Here is a 24,488-nt window from a genome sequence, read left to right on the forward strand (position 1 = left end):
CGGGAATGCGATCCCCGCCTTGACGCCCATCTCGTCGTCCTCCCCTGCCACCCGGTCGCTCGCTGCCGCTGCGTCTGCTTGTCGAGGCACATCCCGCCCGGGGACAGCCACCGTTGAGCATCGCCAGCAGAGAGTGAACCTGAGAGATGCTGCCCGAGCGGCAGTACCACGCCAATGGCCGCGCCGGTGCCGTGGCCGGCCGCGAACGCTCAGCCATGCCCGGCACACCTTCGCGCAAAGACAAGCACCGCGAGAGCTCTGCCCTGCAGGATCCGGGCTTGAAGGACTACGTGTGTACACCCCCTACCTACCGATCCGGTTCCCTTTCCACCAAGGAGCTGGCCTACATCGTCCCGACCGTGGGGGATTTGCTGTGGGTGAGATATTGCAGAAGTGCTGACATACGGTTTTTTTTGGGTGGTGGAATAGCGCTTAGGTGAATGTCTCGGAAAAGGCGCCTTTGGCTCCGTCTACAAAGCCTTCAACTGGGGAAACGGCGAGGCCGTTGCCGTAAAGCAGATAAAGCTCACGGATCTACCGAAAAGCGAGCTGCGCATGATCGAGGTGGGTTTGTTGTGGTGTGGACGAGCTGAGCCGAATTTTGAGGGGAAGCTGGGCAGGAGACTGAGATGCTGACGGGCTCGAGCGCACATAGAGCGAAATCGACTTGCTCAAGAATCTTCATGTAAGAGAAACCTCACAATTTCCAAGGAACTCAAGGGCAGCAATGGACTAACCGTGAACAGCATGACAACATTGTCAAGTACATCGGCTTCGTGAAGTCGGTGGACTGTCTCAACATCATCTTGGAGTAGGGCCCTCCAATGAGGAATGAATGGCTGAGAACTGAAAATTAACTGGCCACCAGATATTGCGAAAATGGATCCCTGCATTCCATTTGCAAATCCTACGGCAAGTTTCCTGAAAACCTGGTCGGTGTCTACATGACCCAAGTTCTTCATGGTCTGCACTACCTCCACGACCAGGGTGTCATCCATCGCGATATCAAGGGCGCCAACATCCTGACCACCAAAGACGGCACCGTCAAGCTGGCGGATTTCGGTGTTTCTACGAGTACCCTCGCCAGTGGGCAAGACAAGGAAGCCCAGGTCGTGGGGACTCCCTACTGGATGGCCCCTGAGATCATCCAGCTCTCTGGAGCTAGCTCTTCCTCGGATATCTGGAGTGTTGGATGTACCGTGATTGAGTTGCTGCAGGGCAAACCGCCGTATCACAACTTGGCCGCCATGCCCGCCTTGTTCGCCATTGTGAACGATGACCACCCTCCTCTACCAGAGGGTATCTCTGCTGTTAGTCTTCGATGCCCCCCTTGGCAGTCTCCGCTTTCTAACTCAATTCAGGCCGCCCGAGATTTCCTAATGCAATGCTTCCAAAAAGATCCCAATCTCCGAGTTACCGCCCGAAAGCTACTCCGCCATCCTTGGATCACGGGGTGCCGTCGAGCGGAAGCGCCTGTCTCAAAAGCACCCTCTAACTTTGACAAAGCCGTGGAAGAAGTTAAACAATGGAACAAGGCCCTCAAATCTTCAGAATCATCCCTCCGCGCGTCGACCGGTTCCGAGGCTGGTCCCTCAACTCGATTTGGAGGGACGCCTGGCAAGGCGCCTTTGACTCTTGCCAAGCCTCGGCCTGGTGCTGAAGCTTTCAGGAAACCCGAACTTGCTGGTATGTCACAAACTATAGCGTTTGTCTTTCCATTGCTTTTAATCTTGAACCGGCCGCACACTTGCAGAAGCCTATCAACACCAATCGTGTTTAAGCTCCCAACAGGCACTGACTTTAGCTTATAGATGACGACAACTGGGACGATGACTTCACGACGGCCATTTCGCCCCGCGCACTCCAACTGCCGCATCTCAAACCACAGGACAATTTTGGTGGTTTGCTGTCTAGTGACCGCCTCAAGGCATTCGCGTCGGTCAACGATGGGAGGAACGACAGCTCCAACTACGATGAGGACTTTGAGGGGGAGCTTATGACAATCAAGGGCCCCCACCATTGGCATGATAACGACCCGCAGGAACAGACGATTAGGCCGTTGCCCAAGAAGCCCGAGAAACCCATGGAGCCGTCCAGGTCACATCACCGGAACAGATCGAGCGTGAGCAGGGCTGCAGGCCTTTCAGGTTCGGGACGGACCAAATCACCAACGAAGTCACATTTTGGCAACCGATTCGAGCTGCCGCCGAGGCCCGATGTGGTATTCCGAGAACAGAGTATAGAGGACTTTTCAGACCTCTTTGTGGACAACGACAGTGTGTTTAATCACGGAGTGAACCAGGCAGTCAAGAAGGTATACTATACCAGTTCTCCTTAGCCGATCATTGTGCATAGCTAACATTTTGCCCGCAGGGCTCACGACAGAGCGATGCTCCACAACTCTTCCACCCCTCAGACCTCACCACTCTGCCTAGATCGATGCAAGATCCCATAGCGGGAAGCATAAAAAAGACACTCGCGTCAAGGCCAACCGTGCTTCCGGATCGTCCCATGAGACGCACTCGCTCCTCGATAGAGATCCAGAAGTTTGCCGAGGATGATGACGAGGATTTCAGTGACATCTTTGGACCCGAAGCCCCGATTGCAGAAGTGGAGGAGAGCGAGCGAGGATCCGAGGATGGCGGGCTGATGCTCTTATCTAGAGTGTCCAGTAACTCATGGCTGGGGGATGACGAAGACGAAGACGACCCGTTTGCATCAATGGACCCTGGATGGGACGAGATGGATCTAGAAGCCAACATTGCCAGAGACAGGCACGCCAGGTTAGCAGAGAAGGTAGAGGGCTTGGTAAGATCTTTGAAGACGACGGAAGGTGAGGACGCACTGGCAGAGTTCTCTGAAGACCTAGTAAGTGGTATCCCATGCGTCGGAATCAGGACATGTCTAACCGCATCCAGCTTGCCCTGCTATGGGAGAACAACGAGGTGAAGAACCTCATCATCAGCGCTCATGGATTACTACCCATCCTGGAGATCTTGGAGCCCTGCACGGTGAAAAGCCGGCAATACACGATATTGCAGCTGCTCAAAGTAGTCAACGCGGTAGGTCCAGTCAGTCATAAGCTATCAGGCCTCGCTAACATGTGTAAGATTATCCTTGACGATGTCGAAATCCAAGAGAACCTGTGCTTCGTTGGTGGTATCCCCATCATTACCAAATTTGCAGCCCGGCAGTACTCGGACGAGATTCGTCTAGAAGCAGCGGCTTTTGTGCGCCAGATGTATCAGACGTCGACTCTGACACTGCAGATGTTCGTCTCCGCCGGTGGTCTCAACGTGCTCGTCGAATTTCTTGACGAAGACTACGACAACGCCAGAGACTTGGTTCTCATTGGCGTCAACGGTATTTGGAACGTCTTCGAACTTCAGGGCCCGACGCCCAAGAACGACTTTTGCAGAATCTTCTCACGCAGCAAGATCTTATACCCGTTGGCGTTGGTGCTGCACAGAGTTCTCGATGAAGAAGGCGAAGATGAGCTGGACGAACTCATCGAAGGGCGAATCGTCAACATATTCTACCTCTTCAGCCAGGCAGAGAACTACGTCAAGGAGGTGGTGGCGGACCGACAGGTGCTGAAGAGTGTTCTGAAGGACCTACGGCGGATGACTGCCGTTCACCAAATCACGATGCTCAAGTTCATCAAGAACCTCTCGATGCTTTCTACAACTATCGAATCCCTCCACTCCGCCGACGCCATCGAATTCCTCATCGACCTCCTCAGTTACAGCATGAAGAAGGGTCAAACGCATTTCCGGGAAATCTCCAACCAAGTCCTCAACACCCTCTTCAACCTCTGCCGTCTCAGCAAGGAGCGCCAAGAGGATGCTGCCGTGGGCGGTATCATCCCGCTGTTGCTCCGCATCATGCGGACAGACCGGCCACCGAAGGAGTTTGCGCTACCGATCCTGTGCGATATGGCGCATTCCGGATCTAAGGGTCGCAGATATCTGTGGCAGAACAAGGGCCTTGACTTCTACGTCTCGCTCTTGACGGACCAGTACTGGCAGGTGACGGCGTTGGATGCAATCCTGATCTGGTTGCAGGAAGAGACGGCCAACGTGGAGAGCCACCTCGTGGACGGCCACTTCACCCGCGCCATCGTCAGCTGCTTCAATACCAATAAGCTCAACTCGTTCGACTCGAACCTTCTAGAGCCCCTGCTCAAGCTGCTGCGCCTGAGCCCGTCGGTCGCGGCATCGCTGGCGAAGCCCGAGATGTTTGGGGGCATTTCCCAAAGACTGGGACACAAGAAGGCCGTGGTGCGCCTGAACTTGCTCAGGCTGGTGAGGACCATCATGGATGCGTGCGAGCCAGGGCTCGGAAGCGGCGATGGAACCAGGTCGCTCAACAGCTCCCAGGTTCGTTCTCTCATGGACGCCATCCAGACGCTATCGGAGAATGATTCGGCCGTTCTGGTACGGAACCTGGCTTCGGAGCTGGTCAGGTCCAGCGTCGAAGGAAGCGCAAGACCGCACGAGGTCGTCCCCAGTGTACCGAGCTCGACCTCTTCGCGGCGTTCGGGCTCACGACGCAATACCAGTTATACGCCACCGGGCCTACACACGTCCGCGTCCGTCCCGCAGACGCCGACGCATCGGAGCCGAGCCAGCCTCGCAGGAAACGCATACATCGAGGTTGCGGCCAGCCCACGCCGGTCAGCCGCTCTGGAGCGAGAGCGGGAAGGCATCCTCTACCGGCCCCGAAGCCGAGATGGACCGACCGGCATCCCGCGACGCGTCAGCGGAGAGTCCATGTCGCTGGGCAACGCTGGAGGCAAAAGCCGCCTCCCCCGGACGTCGATGGCTGGTCCAGGCAGTGCCAGGATGGACAGAGGCGGTGGCATCGCCCGGTCTGACTCGCCCATGGTTGTCCGCAGCGACAGCAGCCTGAGTAATAAGGAGAACGTCGTCCGCGCATCAGCCAGCCGCGACGGTCTCAGGAGCCGCGATGGGCTGAGTAGCAGAGACGGGCTGAGCAGCAGAGACGGGCTAAGCAGCAGAGACGGCAGCGGCGCGCCCCCAAGCCTGGGTCTGTCCGGTATGACGGCGGCCGGCGTCGGCGTCCACGTCACCAGCAAGAGGCGAAGTCGGGCGCCGAGCGATGTCAAGTGGTCATGATGCTAGTTCCCATGACGTATATGACATGAGCATCTAGGAATAGACGACATGACAGGGGGTACATTACAGCAGCGGGGCAGAACAAGGACGAAAACAGCAACGAGACTATACCAAGGGAGAGGTGAAAGAAGACAACGTAATATCAGGTCCTACTATACCTCGACCCCTACCCCCTGATCCCCGGCGTCATCCACAGACGAGGCGAGGTAGAAGAACCCGGATGCCTCCCCCCACACCCTTTCCATTTCTACCAGTTCTTTTTTTACTTTTTTACCCTTCTTTTCCCTTTCTTGGGGGCGACGGTGTGTCGCGGGGGGATGCCTGGGGTAGCGTCTGCAGTGGGTTGGGCATGTATGAGTCAAACGGAACAAACGCAAGACGTGCGCAGATGACGCGGGGGATGGATGAGATGAGATGAGACGAGACGAGGATGAATAGCATGGGTTCGCATGGCTGCATGGCACGAGGTGGTTGGGAACGGGCATTACTGTAGGGTGAAGTGGCTTTGACTTGACTTGAAGGATGATAGATGATGGATGAATCGAAGGATATAGGCCGGCAAGCAATTGCAACCAGACGTTGGACATCAACTATTTGACTGCTCGACTCTCTTGTGTTTACGAATGAACTTCTAAGGCCAGAAGCTAACCAACCAAACATTGTCCGGCTGTCTCGCATGGCTTCACAGTTAACGGAACCATAGACACAAATGTTGAAGTGGCCGTCAATTTAAATTGTGCCAATTCCTAAACTAATTCTACATCTCCATATCTACCTGTCGCTTCCTCCCTTCCTCCCTGTCTTCTCCAGCAGAGCAGGATAAAAGAAGACAGGAGAGCGCCAGGAGATGCGCAAGGAATGCAAGAAGCAAATGTCAAATTTGCCAGACATGTGTCCCAGCCGGGACCGCCGGCCGTAACTCACACCAGGGGCCGTCTGATCGCCTCGCGGAGACCTCAGACCAGACATCTCTCCCTTCCGTGATTTTCTCATCCTCATTGGTATAAAGATTCCTCGTCAGTCCCCCAAACAAACACCCGAATAGTCCGTCTAGACTGAGACAAGATAATCCCCGGGCAATTCCCCCTCATGTCGTGGCCAAGTGTAACAAGACGTCTGAAGGAGAGACTGTGAAGCGAATTATAAACTTCGATAGGTAATAAAGCAGGCAAAGACAAAAGTGTGGATTAACCACCCCATGCAGAACGGTAGTAAAGACTCCCCAGCGAGACACAAAAAAAAAGGACCCAACGAAAACCATCAAATGCATTCCCGCCAGTCCGAGCAGTCATGTGAAAAAGAAATAGTCCGGGCACATAAGTCGTGAGAAGGAGTGTAATGAACATCTATAGCCGCAGCGTCACCTTAAACACCCTGGGTGCCCTTGGTGAGCACCAATCTCGGTGCCTTGCGCTGGCTGTCAGCCGACTCTTGCGCCTTGGCCGCTCGCAGAGCGCCATTCTTGAACACATTCGCAAAAGAGCTGTTCTCGCTCTCGCAACCTGAGGTTGCACTGCCTACACTGTCGGAGCTCTTGCGGCCCTTCTGGCGCGAGCTAGGTCGGTCCGAGCCGATAGCTCCCCAGGCACCGCTTGTGGAAGTTCGCGCGCTGTAGCACTCCATCTCACCAGCCAGGCTGCCGGAACCACTGCGTCCAGAGTCAGACTCGTTGTCGGTGATAGGAGTGGTCGACTCCTCGCCGGTCTCGGAAACAGGGCTCATGCTCCCGCACGAGCTGCCGGAGCCCTTGCGGCGCTCCAGGCCAGCACGAACAAGGTTGTGAACTGCAGATCGTCTGGTGCGGGTGGCAAAGTTCTTGCTGCCCTCGTGCTTGGCGGTAGGCTTCGACTTGAGCTCATCCAGGGAAGGAGGGCCACGGGGCTGACGAACAGGGTGCTCGCCAGCACGGGCCTGGCCAGGTCCGTATCCTCCGGTGAGGGGAGTCATCGGGAACGAACCGGTCTTGGGACCGGCAGACTTAGGAGCATCGTTGGGAGCGGCGGCGGCGAGGGAGCTGTTGACGGGGGCTAGGGAACAAGCCTTCTTATGACCCCGGCGGAAGGCATTCGCAGATGGCGGGGGGAGAGGCGTCACCTCGCTGGGAGACTCGTATCGCTTGGGAGGGGAATTGCTTCGGAAAGAGAAGGGCTGAGTTTCAGCCGGGGGGGAAACCTGGACAGAGGGGGTGGCCTGCTGTTGCTGCTGCTGCTGGAATCCGTTGAAGCCAGGAGTGGCGGGTTGGTCGGCATAGGACCCGTTCATCTGAACAGCAGCAGAGTTGTCAAAGTAGTACTGGCCAGTCATGGGGTTGTAGTAAACCTGCTGGGTCTGCTGAGCCTGATGGGCTTGCTGCTGGCTCAGGGCGGCTTGGACGCCGAGCTGCTGCTGCATGTTTCGGAGCTGCTGCTGCTGCTCATAGAGAGCCAACTGCTGCTGAGTGAGCTGCGGGTTGCTGAGGTTGAGCTGCTGGAATTGCTGGGCAGCGGCCTGCACGCTCCTAAGTTGCTGCTGGAGGCGCTGCTGCTGCTGGGCCAGATACATGTTGGTAGCGACAAGTTGGGCGTACAGGTTAGGGTCCATGTGCTCCTGAGCCTGCTCATCAATGGGGAGCTCAGGGGGGGCCAACACTTGATCGACGGTGTACTGCTGGTTCATCATAGAGTTGTTGTAGTTGTTCTGGGTGCCGTATTGAGGGAACGCCGTCTTAGGGCCGTTGTAGGCATTGTCCTGACCCATGCCATAGGCGTTTCCAGCCATGGAGTTGCGGGCGTACTGCTGAGCGGGAGCGGTAGTAGTAGGAGACTGGGGGCCGAAGGAGGCAACAGTCGCGGACTTTGGCGCGGTCCTCAGACCAGCGAGCAGGTGAGAGCGGCTGGTGCGAGGGGTGGGGAGTCCAGGGTCCTTGTCCTTGCTCTGGTTGATGGCATCAAAAGAGAGGGGCTTGACATTCTGGCTGCCACGGCGGGCGGCCAAGCCTCCGGAAGGCAAGGTCAGCCCGCTGGGGGCGAAACTGTTTGAAGACATTTGAGCGAGACCGCCTGCGTCCATGGCTCAAAAGTAGTTATCGCGAGACGTTGTTGAGAGTAGGAATGAACGTGGGTCGAAGATCTCTTGTGGGAAGAGACTATTCGGGTGGAAATTAGAAAGGTCGGTAGTGTCCGTTGAATTGGGCAGGGAAAATTATGCGCTGTGGGTATCTCGGTCGAATCGACGAAGGTTGGCGTCTGAAAATGGTAATGCAGAAGCACGAGTCGAGGGCGGAGTTGTCGCGTGGCGGAGATGGCAAAAAACGCAGATCCAAGAAAGCGTACTATTTCGGAGAACGGTAGACGCAAGGAGTGGGTTCACGAGAATTTCCGCTCGCGGTGAAAATTAAAATGAAGTGTAGTGGATGCAAGAAAGACAAGAAGGCGAGGCGATGAATGAAAGGGCCACGGGAGACCTTGTCGATGGCAGGAGACGATGGACGTTGAGAAGAGGAAGTAGGATCCCGGAGGATGCAGCTACTAAAATCTTCTTGGGAAGTCGTTGAGGTGTGTGTCAGGCCGAAGTCGGGTGATGACTGTACGCGACGCGGGCGATGGCGAAAGAGGTTGGTGGGTGATGATCGGTTGAAGCGACCGAGAGAGATTCACGCTCCAAGCGGACAAGTCGGGTGATAGACACACGACTAAACACGCGAGCACCAGCTGGGTTTGTCTGTCCAAGACAAGAAAAATGTCGAAACAATGTCGTTCCAGGTGTGAATTCGGAAGCCTTCTTTGTTCCTCCGAGTGTTTGTTCTTCCTTTTTTGTTGATGTTTTTTGTTTTCTCCGAGGTGGGTTTTTGTCCGAGAATCGTGGTCGGGATTTTGATGGTCGGACGGAAATTAGGAAGTGGTGTACGGCGGGTGGCGGGCGCGCGCCAAAAAAGCAAAAGAATCGACGAAGAATAAAGTACAGAGATTAAAATGGCGGGTATCACCAGCAGATGCGCCTTTCCAGAACCTCGGGCTGGATATCTTGATCTTTTTGTTCGGTATCCTGCAATCTTTGTTCCTGAATCCCGAGGGAGATGCGATACGGTGCGAGCGGACGGGCAGAGGCGGGCGAGCGGGCGGGAGTTGGATTGTGCACGGAGAGGCCAATGACGAAGACTCGCAAACGCGAACGCGGGGGTCGAACGTGGCAAACGAGGCGACGGACGGAAAGAGAGAGATAGAGAGAGGAAAAAAAGAAGGAAGGGCGGATGAGCAGCAGAGGTAGAAGGGGAGGGGGGGAAAGGAAGTGGTGGAGAGGAGCGGAAGAAAGTCGAGAGAAGAGAGAGCGGAGGAGGAGGAAGAAGAGGACGGACGAGAGAGAGTAAGAGGTGTGAGTGGGCGTGGGAAAGTGGGAGGGAGTGGGCGGAAGGAAAGGAAAAAGAGGGTTTGGCGGGTATGCTGGGCTGGGGAAAGCACGCACGAACGAGCCACAGAGCGAAAGAGCGAACGAACGGGTGGATTGGTTTGGAGTCGGGGGGGTGGGAAGCGAGGTGGAAGGGGAGGGGGCACTGGCGACTCCTTCCTCACCAGTTGCACCTGGGGGCGAGTGGCCCTGCCAGGTGGCCAGGTAGCAAGGCAGGGAAGCCAGCCAGGTGGCTACAGTACAGTCGATAGTTGGTACAGTACGGTAGCCAGCGCAGCACACCACTGGCGGGGCACCACATTCACGCGCAACTCAGTCGCGCATTGCCACAGTGCACCATTCACTGTCCCCGCGGCCCCCGGCAAGAACAGGGGGTCGCGGTCGAGGTCGAGGTCGCGGTCGCCATCAGCACTTGGCGGTACCTGATTTTACAGCGGGCTACGTCGCGAATTCCGAACATGCCGCTTGGACGCTGATACAATGCTCGCGATGCCCGGTATGTGAAGAGTGAAAGCCAAAATTTTAATTTTAGGTCCGTAACCAGACCGTCCGCCTCTCAAGCCGCTCCCACCCCTTAGGGCCGGAATCTCCTTGGAAGTAATCCCGTGCTTGGAATGAAGCCGACGGTCGCGGCTAAGTCTTGGGGGCACTCGCCGGCTGTGGTGGCCAAACCTGCCCTCTGATAAACCCGAATACCCGGGCGGTTTGGGGGCGGCTCGGCCGCTCGGGGGGCAAGCCACTCCACTAAACTGGCAAAATCCCAGTGTGCCTGGATAGGCAGGTACGGTGGGACGCTTAAGCACAGTGCGCGCTCCCCAGTGCGGCTTCTACGGGGCTCGAGTGGACTCGCACACACGCGCGCACGCTTGCGACATCCGTCACTTCCCATCCAATCCGTCCAATCCATCCGCTCACGCTCATCACAGGCGCTCATCACTACGACGTTGGCCACTATTTTCGCTCACACACACACAGAAGAGAACGACAACGCACAACCCAAACTTACAGTTACAACCGCGGTAAATCGTGGTGATCTAGTCCGTGATCTAATCCAATCAGTAAAAGTATGTGTGGTTCTGCCCGCACGCACAACATCCACAACGAACAGCGCAGACGCTGCAGCACTTCGTACATGGATGGTATGGACACCAAGCACGACTGACCCGACCGCGTTCGACTCCCCCCTGGAGACCAATCACATCCTCCCATCGAGCAGGTAGACGCTACCTGACCGCGCAGTAGTCCCCTACGCCAGTGGCCAAGTAGCGTGTGACGACCACTCAGCGTCTCAGGCACGTCGCAAGCGGTCTCCATGGCATCCCCTCCCATCCCCTCCGTGGACGCCATAACCCAGTGGAGAGGGCGATGGATTGGGCCCAATGCCACTTGTCATTGAGGATCATGACATGGATCTGGCCGCTCCCTGATGCGTTACAACACTGCCCATGTCTCTCTCCGACGCAGTAGGAAATTCTCCTGGGGACTCTCTCTAACGAGGAGTCATCGGAGTCATGCCTCCCCTGTCCAGTTCCAGGTCCCAATCAGCGCAGAAACATAGCAGCGGGCGTTGAGGCTTCACACGGCCATGGGTCACAGGGCTCCGATGCCTGCTAGAACGGACTATCGAGGCAGGGCTCAGGGGCGTCCCCCCTCCTCATAGCTCCCCCAGCTCTAGTGGCGGCTGCAGCCAATCAGCGGCAGCCTCTCAGGGGATTGGTGAGCATCCATGTCGATGGGCTATTTGCATCCATGCAGCCCTCTGTAACGGCGCGATCGGCCTACGCATTCCGTCTCGGGACAGTCCCTGGCTCTGACAGGAACCCCGAGCAGAGTCGTGACGATGATGGATACAGCGCAACTACCTGGGCGTGGTTTAGGCCGGGCGATGCAGCTCAAAGTGTTCCAGCAGGCCGGAAATGGAAATCTAGGAGGACAATGCCTGTTCATGATAGACGACATCGAGGCACGGGCCGAGCAAGAAACCGTGAGATGCAGAGGCACGCACCAACAACGGAAACCCTCGACGAGTCCCCAATGCCGAGGCCACGGGCATTCAAGGCCCCCCATATCTTCCCTATCTTGGCCAGGCTTAGTTGTGTTGTGGGTGCGTGGGCGTGGCGCGTGGTGGTGGCGCTTGTTGTGGTGCTGCAATGTTTGCTTTTGCGACAATGTCCTAGCGACCTGCACCTCGAGCGCTCCCAGGGCGAATAACATTCAAGAAGGGGTCGCTGTTTCAATCGACATTGTTGGTCTTCAGCGCCATGGATCGGCATCGTCCTTATCCTTATCCTTCGCCTCTAGCTAAGAATAACCTCGCCTCTCCCGCTCACGATGGCATTTCGATGTCCTTGCATCAGGGCGGTAGCTTCTCGCCAGAGAGAGGTTAGGCACGACTCATCAATAGCTAAATTTACACTATAGGTATAATCTCGGTCATCACTGAAGGTGGCCACACCGCAACGCACCACCACACCACCACCGCCACATCAATTCCCAACCTTTAGCACGAGAGATGAAAGACAGGTTGATCTCGGGGAACGGACCATCCCGTTCCAGCTCTGCCCGGTTCACCTCTTCTTGGGTGGCTCCCGTTCCCGTATTCCACATTCCCGCGGCGACCCTGACCTAGCCTGCTGGGCCGGCCGGCACGTTCGGCTGCATCGAACACACGATGATGGGCGACCAGAGACCAAGAGACCAGAGCCAGATCATGGGCCAGGTCAAGACCAGGCGAGACTCGCAGGTAAAACTTAGGAAGACCGGGCGACACAACAGCCAAGACGACGAATCCAGGCTTCGCTATCCAGGACTAATTATCCAGCCAAGCGAAACCTCATGGCCCCCCCGGAAAAGGCCCCTTCGTATTTTCCCCACGTCCTAGATGTTTCATGACGGCGTACTCCTTGTACCTTGTCCTTTGACTCAGCTGCCCCTTGCTAGTTACTCTCGACACGTGCCGCAGGAGGGACCTCGTCCACCCGCCGTCGCCGCTTAGGCCTGTCCCCTCGCCTCATCTCAGCGTCCTCTAAGTCTGTCTCTGGATGCTGATGCTTCATCTCAGGGAGTTCCCGATGGTGTGCCACGGGTTGGCTCGGGATGGGATGGATGGATCGGGGTCCCCGTCCTAGTCGTCCACACAGAACAAGATGAAACGAAACACGGGCACGCATGAGTGCCCGGGCGAACATGACACCTCACAGACCAACTTAATCATATGGACGGCGTACAAGGGGCCTACTACGTAGTAGTTCCCTTTACCCTTACCGCACACAATTTGCAAAATAGGACACGGTGAGAAATGCCGCCTCGGCGTGGATCGTAATCGTCTTTGTTCGTCACCTTGCTCAAAGGCAGAAGAACCCCGGGCGGGCACAGGACACTCAGCCACGCCAGGATTCCCAAGCGGACACCCCCTGAGTTATCCACTCTCTTCATTCACGGGGGTGGTCTCGAAACGCTGCCCATGTCTCGTGTCCCCTGGGGACGCCATCGGGCATGGAAAATGGGAAATGTAACAGGCCGGACGAACCTGGCGAGCTGTCTATCGGTGACCTGCATTGCTGTTTGATTGATGGTTAATTCCTCTGCAGGACCTTGTTTGGACTTTGACTTTGTGCCGCCAAGTTTTCCTTGCCATGGGACTTGCGTAGCCGCGTTGAAGTTGAGGCGACCCGTATAATCAATCAACTCCATCGAGAGACGTACATGCTTCGTACGCAACTCGCCTCTCCTTCATTTCCCTGGCACTATCGAAGTACAGGTGCCTCCACAGCATCGGTACCGCGACCTGCTCGTCATGACCGCATCCGCATCCGTACTCGGTAGTCGCTTCAATGTTACACTACCCATCCACAACCCCAAACTCACCACTCACCGTTGCACGTCTCCCTGCATAGTTACAGCACAGCAGATTGTTTCGCACCAACGCGTCTAAAAACAGTCTCGGCCTTGATCCAACGCCCAGCCGCCCTTTCCCGCGCGTCCTCACGGCGCAAGCAACAATGCCATACGACGGACCAGTCCTTCGTGCAGGGCATGCTCCCGGACGCTCTGCTGCCCTATCAGTACTCTGCATTGCAGCGCGTGAGCGCCTAAGCGGACGCACTCCTCATGCCGCCAAAAACGGGCGCGAAATACGCAGAAAAGCCGACTTGTGGATTGGAAACTGACGCTCGTCCCAACCTTCACGGGCGCTTACTATGCACCGCAACGCCTCCACTGGCAGTGGCCCAATCGCCATGCCGCGGGGATCTCCCAAGTCGGGTGGCGACGCGGCTCCATGCATGCAGCGTCGACAAAGGGGCAAAGAACCGGGACATTGTTGCTTCTTGGGCCCATTTCCTTTCTCGACATGGCTTCGACGCTGAAGCGAGACGGGGCGTCGAGGGCTACGCCATGTGCTGCGCCGTGATGCTATCAGAGACAAGCGCCGAGTCTAAGCCTGGATGTGTCGTCGTCTCAGCATCTTCCCCCGTCCTCCGCTGTTGCGGGTTGTAATTAATGAGCGTTTCCCGACTTCGTCAACGCCTACGTACGTACCCCGTTAATAGGGTCCATACTCGTCGACAGATTCAAGCCCAATTCCCGGACGGACAGGCAGGGATTGACGTTCGTCCACACCCAGGGAATCCCGTCCTGCTCGGCAAACCCCGACCTAGCTTGCGTGTCTGTGCTTCGTCTCAAGTGTCTCAACATCTTCATGCTTTGTCGTGATCGTGAAGCAACAGGGATGATGTCTTACCCTATATCGTTAGGGCTCACTTCATGCCACACTGATGTCCATCGATGTAGTGACACTATTCTCACATGGACTCAAACTCATCTTAAATTGGTCCCAAAAGCCACGTTTTGCCAATTGCCATTGCCTCAGCCCCGGGACGCTCACGTGTCAACCGAAGCCGCGGCATCATGTCGCATTGCCCGCACTGAGACGGCCTTCGTCGCACCACGTGAAACTCTGTCATGCTCCACGCCAGAATGGCAAGGCAGTGTCCTGGTGATCGGTGTTTGAGGTTGCCGTATGAGGTTTCCCATTGTCTACTTCCCCGGGTGGAGCAATGCAACCCTTTCCGCGGACTGCAAGTTCTTGTTGCGGGGGATCGTCCATGCGATATGCTTACGAACTGTAATCAATGGGCCTGGCTGCGGCCATGAACCGGTTCTGGATCCGATCTGGACCAGATTCTCGGGTCTGCGCTGGAATGTTTCGAGTCACAATGTACATTGCCTTGCTCTGAGCCTCGATGAAATTCTTGCTGGGATGGTCCATCCTCGCGACATCAAGTTCTCAGGTACATGATGGCGTCTGCCATGGTGTTTGTTCATGTGGGATATATCTCACTGCCCTGTTGTCCCCCGATTCCCAGAAATGGAGATTGGAATACCGAACAACATAACTACATAGGGAAAACTAGAAGAACTAGGTAAATTTAGAACTCAAGGTGGAAACCGTAAATGTGACGTGCATTCCTGGCGTGGCACCAAGGTTCGCCCAGGATACAGTTTCGAGGCGTCTACACCCCTCCAACTAAAACACGCCCGAATAGATGGACACAATTGGGCCTTGTTCTAGAGGTGTTTCTAGGTAAACTCTTTATCCATTAGCCACGAAGTCTGTCAAGTGTCCACATTTGGTACATGGAGTCACTGAGCCACGACCAAGTTTCACGATTCGAACTGGTATCGTTTGTGAGTCAGATATACTCTTGGGGGACTGAGTTATCACCAGTGTTTATGCATTGTAACTCCTTGGTGTATTCAGTCAGAGGTCAAATCCAAGCAGCGTAGTATGTCCCACGCAGCGGAGGGACGCAACAAAGTACCATACCCAGCACCACAACATTCAGCAATACCAGTCAATGGTGTTGATGTACATTTGACCATCGCCCCACCCCACTGTTAGTCAGTATGATTATCGTTGGTATGATGGTACTCTGAAAAACCTGCAGAGCCCAGACTGGCCATGTAGGACGGGTGTATCCCGAACAGCAACTCACCAGCCGCGATGTCTTTCACAACACTACGAACTGCCAGTAAATCTCTGCGCTTCCCGTAACTCTAAAAGAGCTTTTTCGATTTCATAAATTCTCTCATCATAACTACAGCACTACGCGGAACAGAATAGCTGACCCAGTCGGTGCGTCTGGCTACTGGCTAATTACTGAGTGTCTCCGTCTTCAACATTCATTCTGCAGCACGGGGCACCGCGGCTTCGATCACACCTGGAAGAAACGCCAAAGTTTTCCAGAGTGAATGCATCTCACGCAAACACTCCGTGACAATGGTGTGCTGTATTTCTTACGTTTGTGCTAAGGATGCCCAAGACTCGAAACTCCAGGACCTACCCTAGAGTTAGGCACCATCACCCCTGACAAGACATCAAGATCTTGTGTTGACTACGGAAGGCTCTTTCAAAAGTCTTGTCCAAGCGCTAGTAAATCATGCCCATTTATCCCTGTCGGTTACCTGAGATACATGAAGCTGTCACAGTCTCGTTAAACAGCCGCTGTAACTTCAGGAGTAGTACGCTGCTGATCAGGATATAGCGGTTGCTGTGTGCTGTAGCCTGCTATTCTTTAGGGCCTATAGAAATCAGGAAGTACTTAGTGTACTTATTATCTAATCTAATAATTAGGACTTACTTCTTATGGATAAGACTTTTGAAAGGGCCCTCCGTACGTTCACATCTGATAGTCAGCTAAATTACTAAATTAATTTTCTGTCTTACTAGAGGGTTTTTGCGATAATGGAATAGGGAGTTTGGTGGTTTTATATACTTTTGGCAAGCAATTATCAACCCAACTGCTTGGTGTCATACAGCACAGTATTAAAGTAGTTGCATAACCCAATGCTACCCAACGTCCCAACTCAAGCAGATCTGTTCCTATAATGTCTCTTAAATCACCACGCACGACCCTTTGTCAACTCCGCAACCACTGATTTCGCGCTCGACCGCTCGACTAAACTAGCCATTTGTTCATGAGATATTTACACCAGAGTCCTGTCTTCTGCGCTATCCAGCCATAAACAACAACTAGAAGCCGTTCCCAAATGTACGGCCAACACACCCGTGTCGTAAGCCTGTCACTCTGTTGCATAAGTGATCAACTAGCATCGGAGAAGGTTATAAACCATTGGACACGATATACGACCCATCCTGCAAGTCACTCGGCCCAGACGCAACCTGCACGATAGGCTCCTTAGTCTATCCCCCAAGCCGCTCACTCCGTAGGACAAGTCCAGTTAGTCTGTCAGACAAGGGATACGCCACCAACCTGGCTAGACAGGGCGCCACCGTCCCCAACGTGAAGCAGCGTCGTTCAAGTCGTCACAGAGTGCTCTCACCCTGCGTCAGCAGCAGGGTCAGGCACGGCAGGATCTGGCCGAAAGCCCGCGTTGTGACGGCATATCCATCTGGTATAAGGAAGCATCGGGCCTTAGGTCTTAGTATAACAGGCCATGCTCATCTCCACATGGTCTCTCTCACTCCCGCACCCTCAGCATCTACTCCATGTATGTATCCCTTCATCAAAGCGTCCTTTGATGAAGGAACCCCGGCCGAACTCGCCATCGCCAACTCCTACAACGCCCGCCAGTGCCAGTCCTGACGGAGCAAAGCTGCTGCACGACGAACTGCAGACTCGCGCATGAGCACGTCGACAAAAGTCCCCATCTTCCCTGCCGGCTTAGATTTCCCGTCTATCCCAAAAGTGCCCTTCCCCCCTCCCTCCCCCTCTTTCTTCTTCTCTCGCAGACCCCTCAGCTTCTTCGCATGACGGTCGACATGGCGGCGGCCCGCTGCTCAGTGCCACCACCTCACTTGTTGGGAGTGCCAACTGGCAGTCTGCCGCGGTCAGACCACCATGTGGGATATCCTGCTCGGGTCTAGGACGTCGTGCTCAAGTTGGGAGCAGGAGCAGGGTATCATGCGAGCCAGCACCCAAGCCTCGGCCCGTTATAGCTGCATGCCGAATGTTGTCCAGCGCGATTCATCACCAACTCAAGCCTAGCCCAGCTCTCTCTCTCTCGCCAGCTTCTTCCAGCCCTCTCAGCCCTCTCAGCCCATAGCTCTCCAGTTCTCCCCCTCCCCACGAACTGCCCCATGACGACCGTTCCCCTTCCCCCATCAGCCGTTCTGCCAACGCACCCAACCACCACCACCCGTGACACCCTCCTTTTCCCGACATTCCCCTCCCAATCGGCCGCCCAGAGCGCCTCGTGCGTCTCTGCCCCCGCCCTCCTCCCGCCGTCTCACGTCATAACTCTAAATCCTGCGTCCTCGCAGCCCTAGGCGCCGTTGTTGAGTGCCCAGGCCGCCCCCGGCCAGCAATCAGCTTGTTCCATGTCCTCACCGATGTTTCCCCAGGGCTCTCAAGTCCTACTCTATTTAAAGAGCTCCACAGACCTTGAAAGCAGCTCCTGAGGGGTCGGGCTGCCGCCACGCGAATCATGTATCGAGCAAGGTGTCCGAGGTGTCAGAGTCGGCGTGACATTTTCCGGGTTCGACTGCATATAACCAACTCCCACATTTGCCTCAACGTAAGGCGGTGCCAGCATGGGGAAGAAGCAGATCGTCGTAAAAAGCAGGTTGTGTTTCGCCATCCCAGTTCCCAACTGTCGTGCATATATCGAGACCAAGGCTGTTTCCCCTTTGGTTTCGGCTATCATCCCTTCGTCACAGGGCCGCGAGATGACCTTGTGATAAGCACTTGCAAGGGAGGGGGCTGGGCGCGGCTGTCTGGTGTGTTCCCCAGTAGGGCTGACGCGAGCCTTGAAAGGATGAACAAGGACCGAGGAAAAGTGGGAATAGTCTCCGGAGCCTCGGGGAATAGATGGACGAGAACCGAAGTACTGGCCGGCAGCAAACCGCATACCCATCAAGCCGCATATCGACGAATCCTAGTTAGCCGCCCCGGTCATCACTCCGAAACACCACAGGCAACTCGCCCCAAGCCATCTCGCAAGCCATCTTGCGCTTCTAAGAATTTGGCTTCAATCTCAAACGTCTCACTCATATCACTAGGAATAGACCACCAACTGCTCGGCACTAGACGAAAGTCCCGGCAAGTGTGAACCAAGATTAGGTAAGAATCATCGTATCATCATGAGTCGAGCCGAAACCTCGACAGATATGTGCTGTAGATATGAACATGACATACACCTGCACTCCCTGTGCTTCGATCCCCATGCTTGCGCGTAGCCTCGCAGCTAACCATATCCAGGGGTATTATGTACCTGAAGGCATTAAAAGAAAAAGAAAAAGGAAGACGTAAAGGAAAAAAAACCAGTTCGAAACAATGACCGCAACCCAAGAAGAAACGAAGACAAGCCCCCGTGTGCTCCCCGTGTAAATGCTCCCCCCTCTCGTTACATCAGAAAGTCGTACACGGTCCTGCTGCCCGGACCCCGATGCAAACCCTTGACTGCCGAGCCCTGTATCACTTTTTCTCCGATCTGTATCAAACAGCCAGCCATGAGGTGGGAGGTAGATAGATCCCCCTTCATCGCATCTCCTCGGGCCGTACCGTTGCGCCGTAGAAACCGCCACCATGGTTGCCGCCAGAGGCCTCACACGCCAGACACACGCCGCCACCGTAGACGCGAGTGTGTCTCGTCCACCCAGCACCTCCGCCGTTGAGAACCCCAATGATTTCTCCTTTGACGTCGATCTCCTTGGGCCCCGCCGTCGGTGGGGCTGGAGGCAGCAACGGGCTTGTGGGTGGGTAGGAGCTAGGTGAAAAAGTAAGATCGGCAGGATCCGATGCGCCGGGCGAGGTCTGAGGGACGGGGACACCGATGGGCAACGTCTTGTTGTAAGAGCGGCGGCGGGGGATGGCGGGGGATGAGGCGCTCGAGGGCAAAACAGAACTAGTAGTCGACGACATGTAGTCAGGGTTGGGTTGGCGCATGAAGCTGTCGTCACCAGGTCGCGGCCGATCCTCAAAAGTGAAGACGGCGGTGCTCAGCTCGGGCGGCGTCAGAGGCGGTGCAGGAGGAGGACGCGCCATGAGTGGCCTGGGCATTGAATCGCCACCACCGAAGGCTGAGTTGGTCCAATTCGGGTCGATGACAAGCTTCTTGGCCGCCGCCTTCTCGTCCCTAAAGCCCTCAAGGTTGGCGTCACCCTCCGTGGTCATGGGGGGCATGCGATCCTTCTCGTCCATGGCCCAGACAGGTTGCGGGATCTGTGGTTGATAATGATGTTGGGGCAGGATGCTGGTCCTGGTGGGAATCGGCCTGTCAGCGCCGCGAAACTGTCGCAACCATAGGTGCAGGCGAGCTACGCAGAATCGGGCGATGATGAAAAGCGCAAAGATGGCCAGGCCTGTCTGGACCGACGCCAGCGCGGGTGGAAGAGACTTGAAGTAGTCGCGAGTTGCTGTCGTCGAGGTGGTGACGGGTGTAAGTTGCACCACGCCGCCTCGATTAGTTACAGGCATGGTGGTAACTGGTGTAGGAAAGTCAAATTGGCGCCGTCAGCGGGGCCACCTGAGGTCACTCTACTTCTGCGGTCAGACGGTACTTCTGGGGTGATGCCTGCGCTCTGCGACAAGATCCTCGTATGGTAGGGCGGAGCCAAGAAGGTCAAGAAGGCTGGGCTGGGCTGAACAGGGTTGTCGGGGACCTGAGATGTGTCGTCCCACGATTCTGAAGGATGCCGATGGTGGACGTTGTCGACGTTGATGTCAGAACCAACGTAAGAAGCTGAGGGGCGAGTGGTGAGCGACCGTTTTCCCAATTATACAATCCAATGACTCTTTATTCTTTCTGATGGGTGAGAGGCGAAGTGCGGTGAATGACTTTGAAGACGAAAACGTCCGTGAGAGATCCCCGAGGGTGGTGATTGATGTAAAAGGGCGGCGTCCTTGACCGGCAGAGTCCGACTTACATCAAAAGAGGGCCGTCAGATTCGGTTATGGGGAACAGAGGCGCCGAAGCCAAAGTGAGTTTGCGTGACGGAGGAATTGATCTGGTGATGATTCTCCCTTGAGCATCACTGACGAAGAGTGAAGACTTTTGTGTGATTGATTGAGATTCTGGCACACGTAATTGGTGACGAAAGCTTCAAGGGCCAAGGCACATTCTGATAAGAGACGGGAACTGGGCTGGGGGCACGAGCTTATATGGTTATAGCAAACCGAGTGAGTGTAGGTTGAGCAGCGTCGGATGTCGAGACCAGGAGCACGACATGTATCGAGTCAAGTGCAGGACATGGCTAGATGGACATCTGGGGCGAATTGGAGGCTAACAAGACCCCCCATCCACACCTCGTCGCAAGCCCTTTTGGTCAGGTTGGACTGTTCGCGAAGCAGGAGAAAGGGCGGGTTCAGACAAGCCTCCTTTCGGGGTCCGCCAATCGAGAACAGCTGTGGCTTCGGCTCCGGGTGTGGGCATTGGCGGCGCGCTTCACTCAAGGACGTTTGGTTTTTAGGAGTGGCTTCCTCAGGGTGGAGCCAGGGAGGATGGATTGGGGCACAGAATGCCAGGGTTGGACATTGGCCGACTGTGGTGAATGACATGGGATGTCAGTGGCCCATGCTCTATGCTCCATGGCCGTATTTCCAGGAGGACAAGGACAGGATCCCATGGCCCATGCAGTCAGACTATGGTGATTCGCGTCACATACTGTGTACGCAGATGGCCATGGATAGGATGGTCTCCAGTGCCGTATGATGCCGGAAGCCCTAGAACTGTCAGCAGGGGCACGAAACTTGGCGACACGCAGGCCGAAATGTTAGTACGCACTTTGCACTTCGCACTTCGTACAGCAAATGGGACGGACAAGGAAGCGCGTTGAGTTTGAGGAGTGTGTGTGGGCTGCGAGGGCAGTGCAGCTGGCCGAAGACAAGGACCCGAGCAACTTGGTGCGTCGGCCTGTACGTGGTGGAGGGCATAATTACACGGTGGATGAAGCTGCCAACCCAATCGCGGGCGGGACGGATGCCATAGAGCCCGTAGAATCGAACGGATTTGTGGGTTGGGGTGGGAAGATAGAATGGCTCACAAAGTGCTTGCTCCGGGCCCAGGCATTCCGAAGGGGGGGTGTGCTCCAGCGTATCTGGCTGGCTCTGCTGCTCTCTGGTGTACGACGTTGCGGAAACTGGCAAGATCGGGACCCCTGTTTTCAGCCCGGGACGTCGACAGGAAGCGTCAGAGGCACTGGAAAGGGTGCCGTAGAAGGCCAGTGTCCCTGGCCAAGCGGACCTAGCGCCCCACGATCGCACTGCAATCTGCTTCGAGCCCCGGCAGGCGACCCATCTTTTGCAGAGGGGGTTCCCGGCCCAGCCTGATCTAGTGAGGGGAGTGACGCCAGAGGAACAGCTAGCAGCGAGCATTTTCAGCTGAGGTGAGCCCTACTCGCGACGCCATGGGCGAAAGACCCCGGTCGAGAGCTTGTTCTCGACAGGGCCAGTCTCATGGCTGCCATTGGTTAGAAGCCCCTTGGAGATGGGGCCGCGCCTTAGGACAGGATGGGAGCATGGGACCCATTCGAAGCCAAAAGCCTCTGAGCCTCTCTGGTGTTGCTCGAAGCTCACCTACAAAGGCTAGGCCGGAGACATCGATGCTTCCAAGGCTGGGGGTGTTAGTCAGGGCCTGGTGACTTTGGACAGTGACCTGCCGCCATCGACTGAGATGACGTTGGGCGAGGTGAGCGTAGTGGGAAATGAGACGAGGCGAGGTCAGAGAGCGGGCGGTGTACCTGGGTACCGAAGACGAATACCGATAGCGGTCCAGAGAAACGAAAGTAAGTGTGCGTCGTGGAAGACCCGTCCATCCCCTGTCTACGCTAGGGATGGGAAGGACGTCGTACTGGCGAACGGTTACCGGGTGGAAGCTCTCTTCTGCTCTTGTTCAGCCAGCCAGGCATGGGACGCTTGGGGCGTTTGGGACTTGACGACCCGACCTGGGGAGAGTTGCAGAAGCGGGGCGCGGGTGTTACTGTTGAGATTGAGTAGTGGCTGGCATCACTAATTCCAGTTTCCTTGCGGAGGCCAGCTGAGCTGCCGTCTTGAGTTGGGCGTCTGGAACCCAGATCAGGAAGCTTTGGGCGGTTGTGGATGGCACAGGCTTCTGGAGTACCCGGAGGATGCGTCGGGCTAAGAGTTTCTAGACTTGCTCTTGGGCCCAGCACAGTCTGGAGTCCCCGGGTCTGGATTTCTTGGTTGCCGCGACCCGTCTTGGTCGGTCTGTGAGTATGCAAACCCGGGCGGTCCGAAATCAAGATGATGCACGAGAAGGACAACGGGGCGTCAGGTCGCGGTGCAGCAGCGGATTCCGGTAGATGGAATCTGTTTCGATGGATCATCATCAGCTGTCAACGAACCACCATCTTGGTGCGTCGACCATTGTATGCGCCACGCAGCACATGCGAGCTGGACTTTTGCCATTGCCATTTGCCATTGCCATTCCTGCTCCCAGATGCCGATGGGCCAGCGTAGGATTCGATGGGAGGCAGTCTTACAACGCCACCCGTATGAGATTGCTGGGCATTCAGGGCAGAGAAGACAGCGCCCGGCGGAGCGCCTGGCAGAGAGCCCTGCCCTGCCCTGGGCTTGCTTGCCTGGGCTTGCTTGCCTGCTAGGGAACTACCGGAGTTAGTTACGGCCAGGCGAGAGAGACGACGAACGACGACAGGCCGCTAGCTTGGTCCTTGGCTGTGGCGTCGCGCGTGCTCAAAGTGGTTTGACTGGTAAAACTCGCGGCAGTCAGTGACTCGCGCGTGGGCGTCGACGTGGACCGCGGTGGCGTGTCGTGTCGGGTGTGCGTGTTGCGTCTACGGTCTGAGAGGTGGGAGAGCTCGGGAAGGGCTCAGCTGAGCCGGACTTACTGCGGCCCGTGATTGGATCGAAGCCGGCGAAAAAGAGGGTGGCCTATGCCGCATCGGGATTTGGCCGTGCCAGGGAAGTGGTGGCGCACCGAACTGACATGCTATGGCTCATGATGCAGGATAAGATGGGACGGATCCTTTTGAGGATCCCTGTGGTGAAGAAGAAACGTCGAGGAAGCGGAGTGGTAGATGTGTGCGTGTGCGTGTGTGTGACGTACTGTGCATGCAATGCTTGCAGTTACAGCGCTTCCAGTACCGGAGGGGGATAGGATGGGGGGAGGAGAGAGGGATGTGGGATGTGGTATTCAAGATGTGGGATGGTACACACGATACGAATACAGTATCCCGGGAGCAGGGAGCTAAGAAGAAGTCCTCTACTGCACTTGGTTGGTCCAGATACATGGTACTCGGGCAAAACAGATGCCGACCTGAGGGCGAGCAAGAAAGAGCTTTCGCCAAGTTGATCAAGCAAGTCTCCGACTCTTCCGCAACGCCTCTCCAGAAAGAGACAGCCGACGACTATGCCGTGTCCCAGTGGGCAGCGGCCGAGGTCTCGATCCCGTGCCGTCTCCGGTTCGACACTATAACCCACAGTTGAACTATCCCGCCTGGGTCTTCTCCAGCCGTCCTGCACGTCGGCCCGCCCTGGGACAACTTGCAAGTTTGTTGGTTGCTGGGCGTCAACAATCAGCAACAAAAGAACGCAGCTTCATCAACCAACAGCCACTGACGCAGGCAACGCACACACGCACGCGCCGCAGGGTTTACATGTATACTAATCAGGTCCTGGCCCCATGTCTTGCTTTGCTTTGTTGGCGGCGTTGGAGCTTCCCCAGCGTCTCGGTAGCGAATCACACGGCGACGATCCGCGACTCCGGTAGCCATGCCCAGCTGGACATCGTATTTTCCCCTCTCCTCGGTCGGTGGCTAGCAGAGGTTCTGTGCGAAGTGAGGGATCATCCAAGAAGTTCTAGGCCCCTGGGCACTATGTTGGAAGTGACACATGACAGTAATAGGGAGAGAAGTGATACGCGGTCTCGGCACCTGCAGGGCAGGGAACGCAACCTGCCCTGCACCGTCTGTCCTTCTAGAAACACGAAACAGGGTTGCGCATCAGAAACGAGTCCGACCAGCCCGTC

The 24,488-nt window shown here is 56.0% G+C and overlaps 6 protein-coding genes across 6 annotated transcripts; 1 reads left to right on the plus strand and 5 right to left on the minus strand.

The window, feature by feature from the left end:
* Window positions 1-146: 146 nt before the first annotated feature.
* BGZ61DRAFT_362015 (uncharacterized protein) lies at window positions 147-5,138 on the plus strand (the record flags this gene model as incomplete). The annotated part of the gene is made up of 9 exons (XM_046241325.1): window positions 147-290; window positions 430-564; window positions 747-811; window positions 869-1,310; window positions 1,362-1,686; window positions 1,812-2,314; window positions 2,374-2,868; window positions 2,919-3,062; window positions 3,111-5,138. The coding sequence occupies 9 exons, from the start codon at window positions 147-149 to the stop codon at window positions 5,136-5,138; spliced, it is 4,281 nt and encodes a 1,426-aa protein (XP_046099582.1).
* A 1,365-nt stretch (window positions 5,139-6,503) lies between these two features.
* On the minus strand, window positions 6,504-8,162 carry BGZ61DRAFT_362077 (uncharacterized protein; the record flags this gene model as incomplete). Its single annotated transcript, XM_046241334.1, has 1 exon — window positions 6,504-8,162. One exon carries the CDS (start codon window positions 8,160-8,162, stop codon window positions 6,504-6,506), a length of 1,659 nt encoding a protein of 552 aa, XP_046099583.1.
* Window positions 8,163-11,197: 3,035 nt separating this feature from the next.
* On the minus strand, window positions 11,198-11,527 carry BGZ61DRAFT_458675 (uncharacterized protein). Its single transcript, XM_046246792.1, has one exon. It carries the CDS (start codon window positions 11,478-11,480, stop codon window positions 11,259-11,261), a length of 222 nt encoding a protein of 73 aa, XP_046099584.1. The 5' UTR covers window positions 11,481-11,527; the 3' UTR covers window positions 11,198-11,258.
* Window positions 11,528-12,308: 781 nt separating this feature from the next.
* Window positions 12,309-12,961, minus strand: BGZ61DRAFT_458677 (uncharacterized protein; the record flags this gene model as incomplete). Its single annotated transcript, XM_046246793.1, has 1 exon — window positions 12,309-12,961. A coding segment is annotated over exon 1 (248 nt), but the record flags the coding sequence as incomplete, so codon positions are not given.
* Window positions 12,962-19,021: 6,060 nt separating this feature from the next.
* On the minus strand, window positions 19,022-19,960 carry BGZ61DRAFT_361913 (uncharacterized protein; the record flags this gene model as incomplete). The annotated part of the gene is made up of 1 exon (XM_046241308.1): window positions 19,022-19,960. One exon carries the CDS (start codon window positions 19,958-19,960, stop codon window positions 19,022-19,024), a length of 939 nt encoding a protein of 312 aa, XP_046099586.1.
* Window positions 19,961-20,445: 485 nt separating this feature from the next.
* On the minus strand, window positions 20,446-22,027 carry BGZ61DRAFT_102630 (uncharacterized protein). The gene is made up of 2 exons (XM_046236840.1): window positions 21,267-22,027; window positions 20,446-21,205 (listed from the first exon to the last, which is right to left on the minus strand). The coding sequence occupies exons 1-2, from the start codon at window positions 21,854-21,856 to the stop codon at window positions 20,932-20,934; spliced, it is 864 nt and encodes a 287-aa protein (XP_046099587.1). The 5' UTR covers window positions 21,857-22,027; the 3' UTR covers window positions 20,446-20,931.
* Between the last annotated feature and the right edge of the window lie 2,461 nt (window positions 22,028-24,488).

This window comes from Ilyonectria robusta (assembly GCF_021365365.1).
Source record: "Ilyonectria robusta strain PMI_751 chromosome Unknown BGZ61scaffold_21, whole genome shotgun sequence".
Classification (NCBI taxonomy): Eukaryota; Fungi; Ascomycota; class Sordariomycetes; order Hypocreales; family Nectriaceae; genus Ilyonectria; species Ilyonectria robusta.

What these genes read in the sequence shown, in the direction of transcription:
- BGZ61DRAFT_102630 (XM_046236840.1), bottom strand. Translation starts at nt 21,856, where the DNA reads ATGCTCGCTGCTAGCTGTTCCTCTGGCGTCACTCCCCTCACTAGATCA. An exon ending in TACGAAGTGCGAAGTGCAAA is followed by an intron (nt 21,206 to 21,266) that starts GTGCGTACTAAC and finishes TGACAGTTCTAG; the next exon opens with GGCTTCCGGCATCATACGGC.
- BGZ61DRAFT_458675 (XM_046246792.1), bottom strand. Translation starts at nt 11,480, where the DNA reads ATGTCGTCTATCATGAACAGGCATTGTCCTCCTAGATTTCCATTTCCG.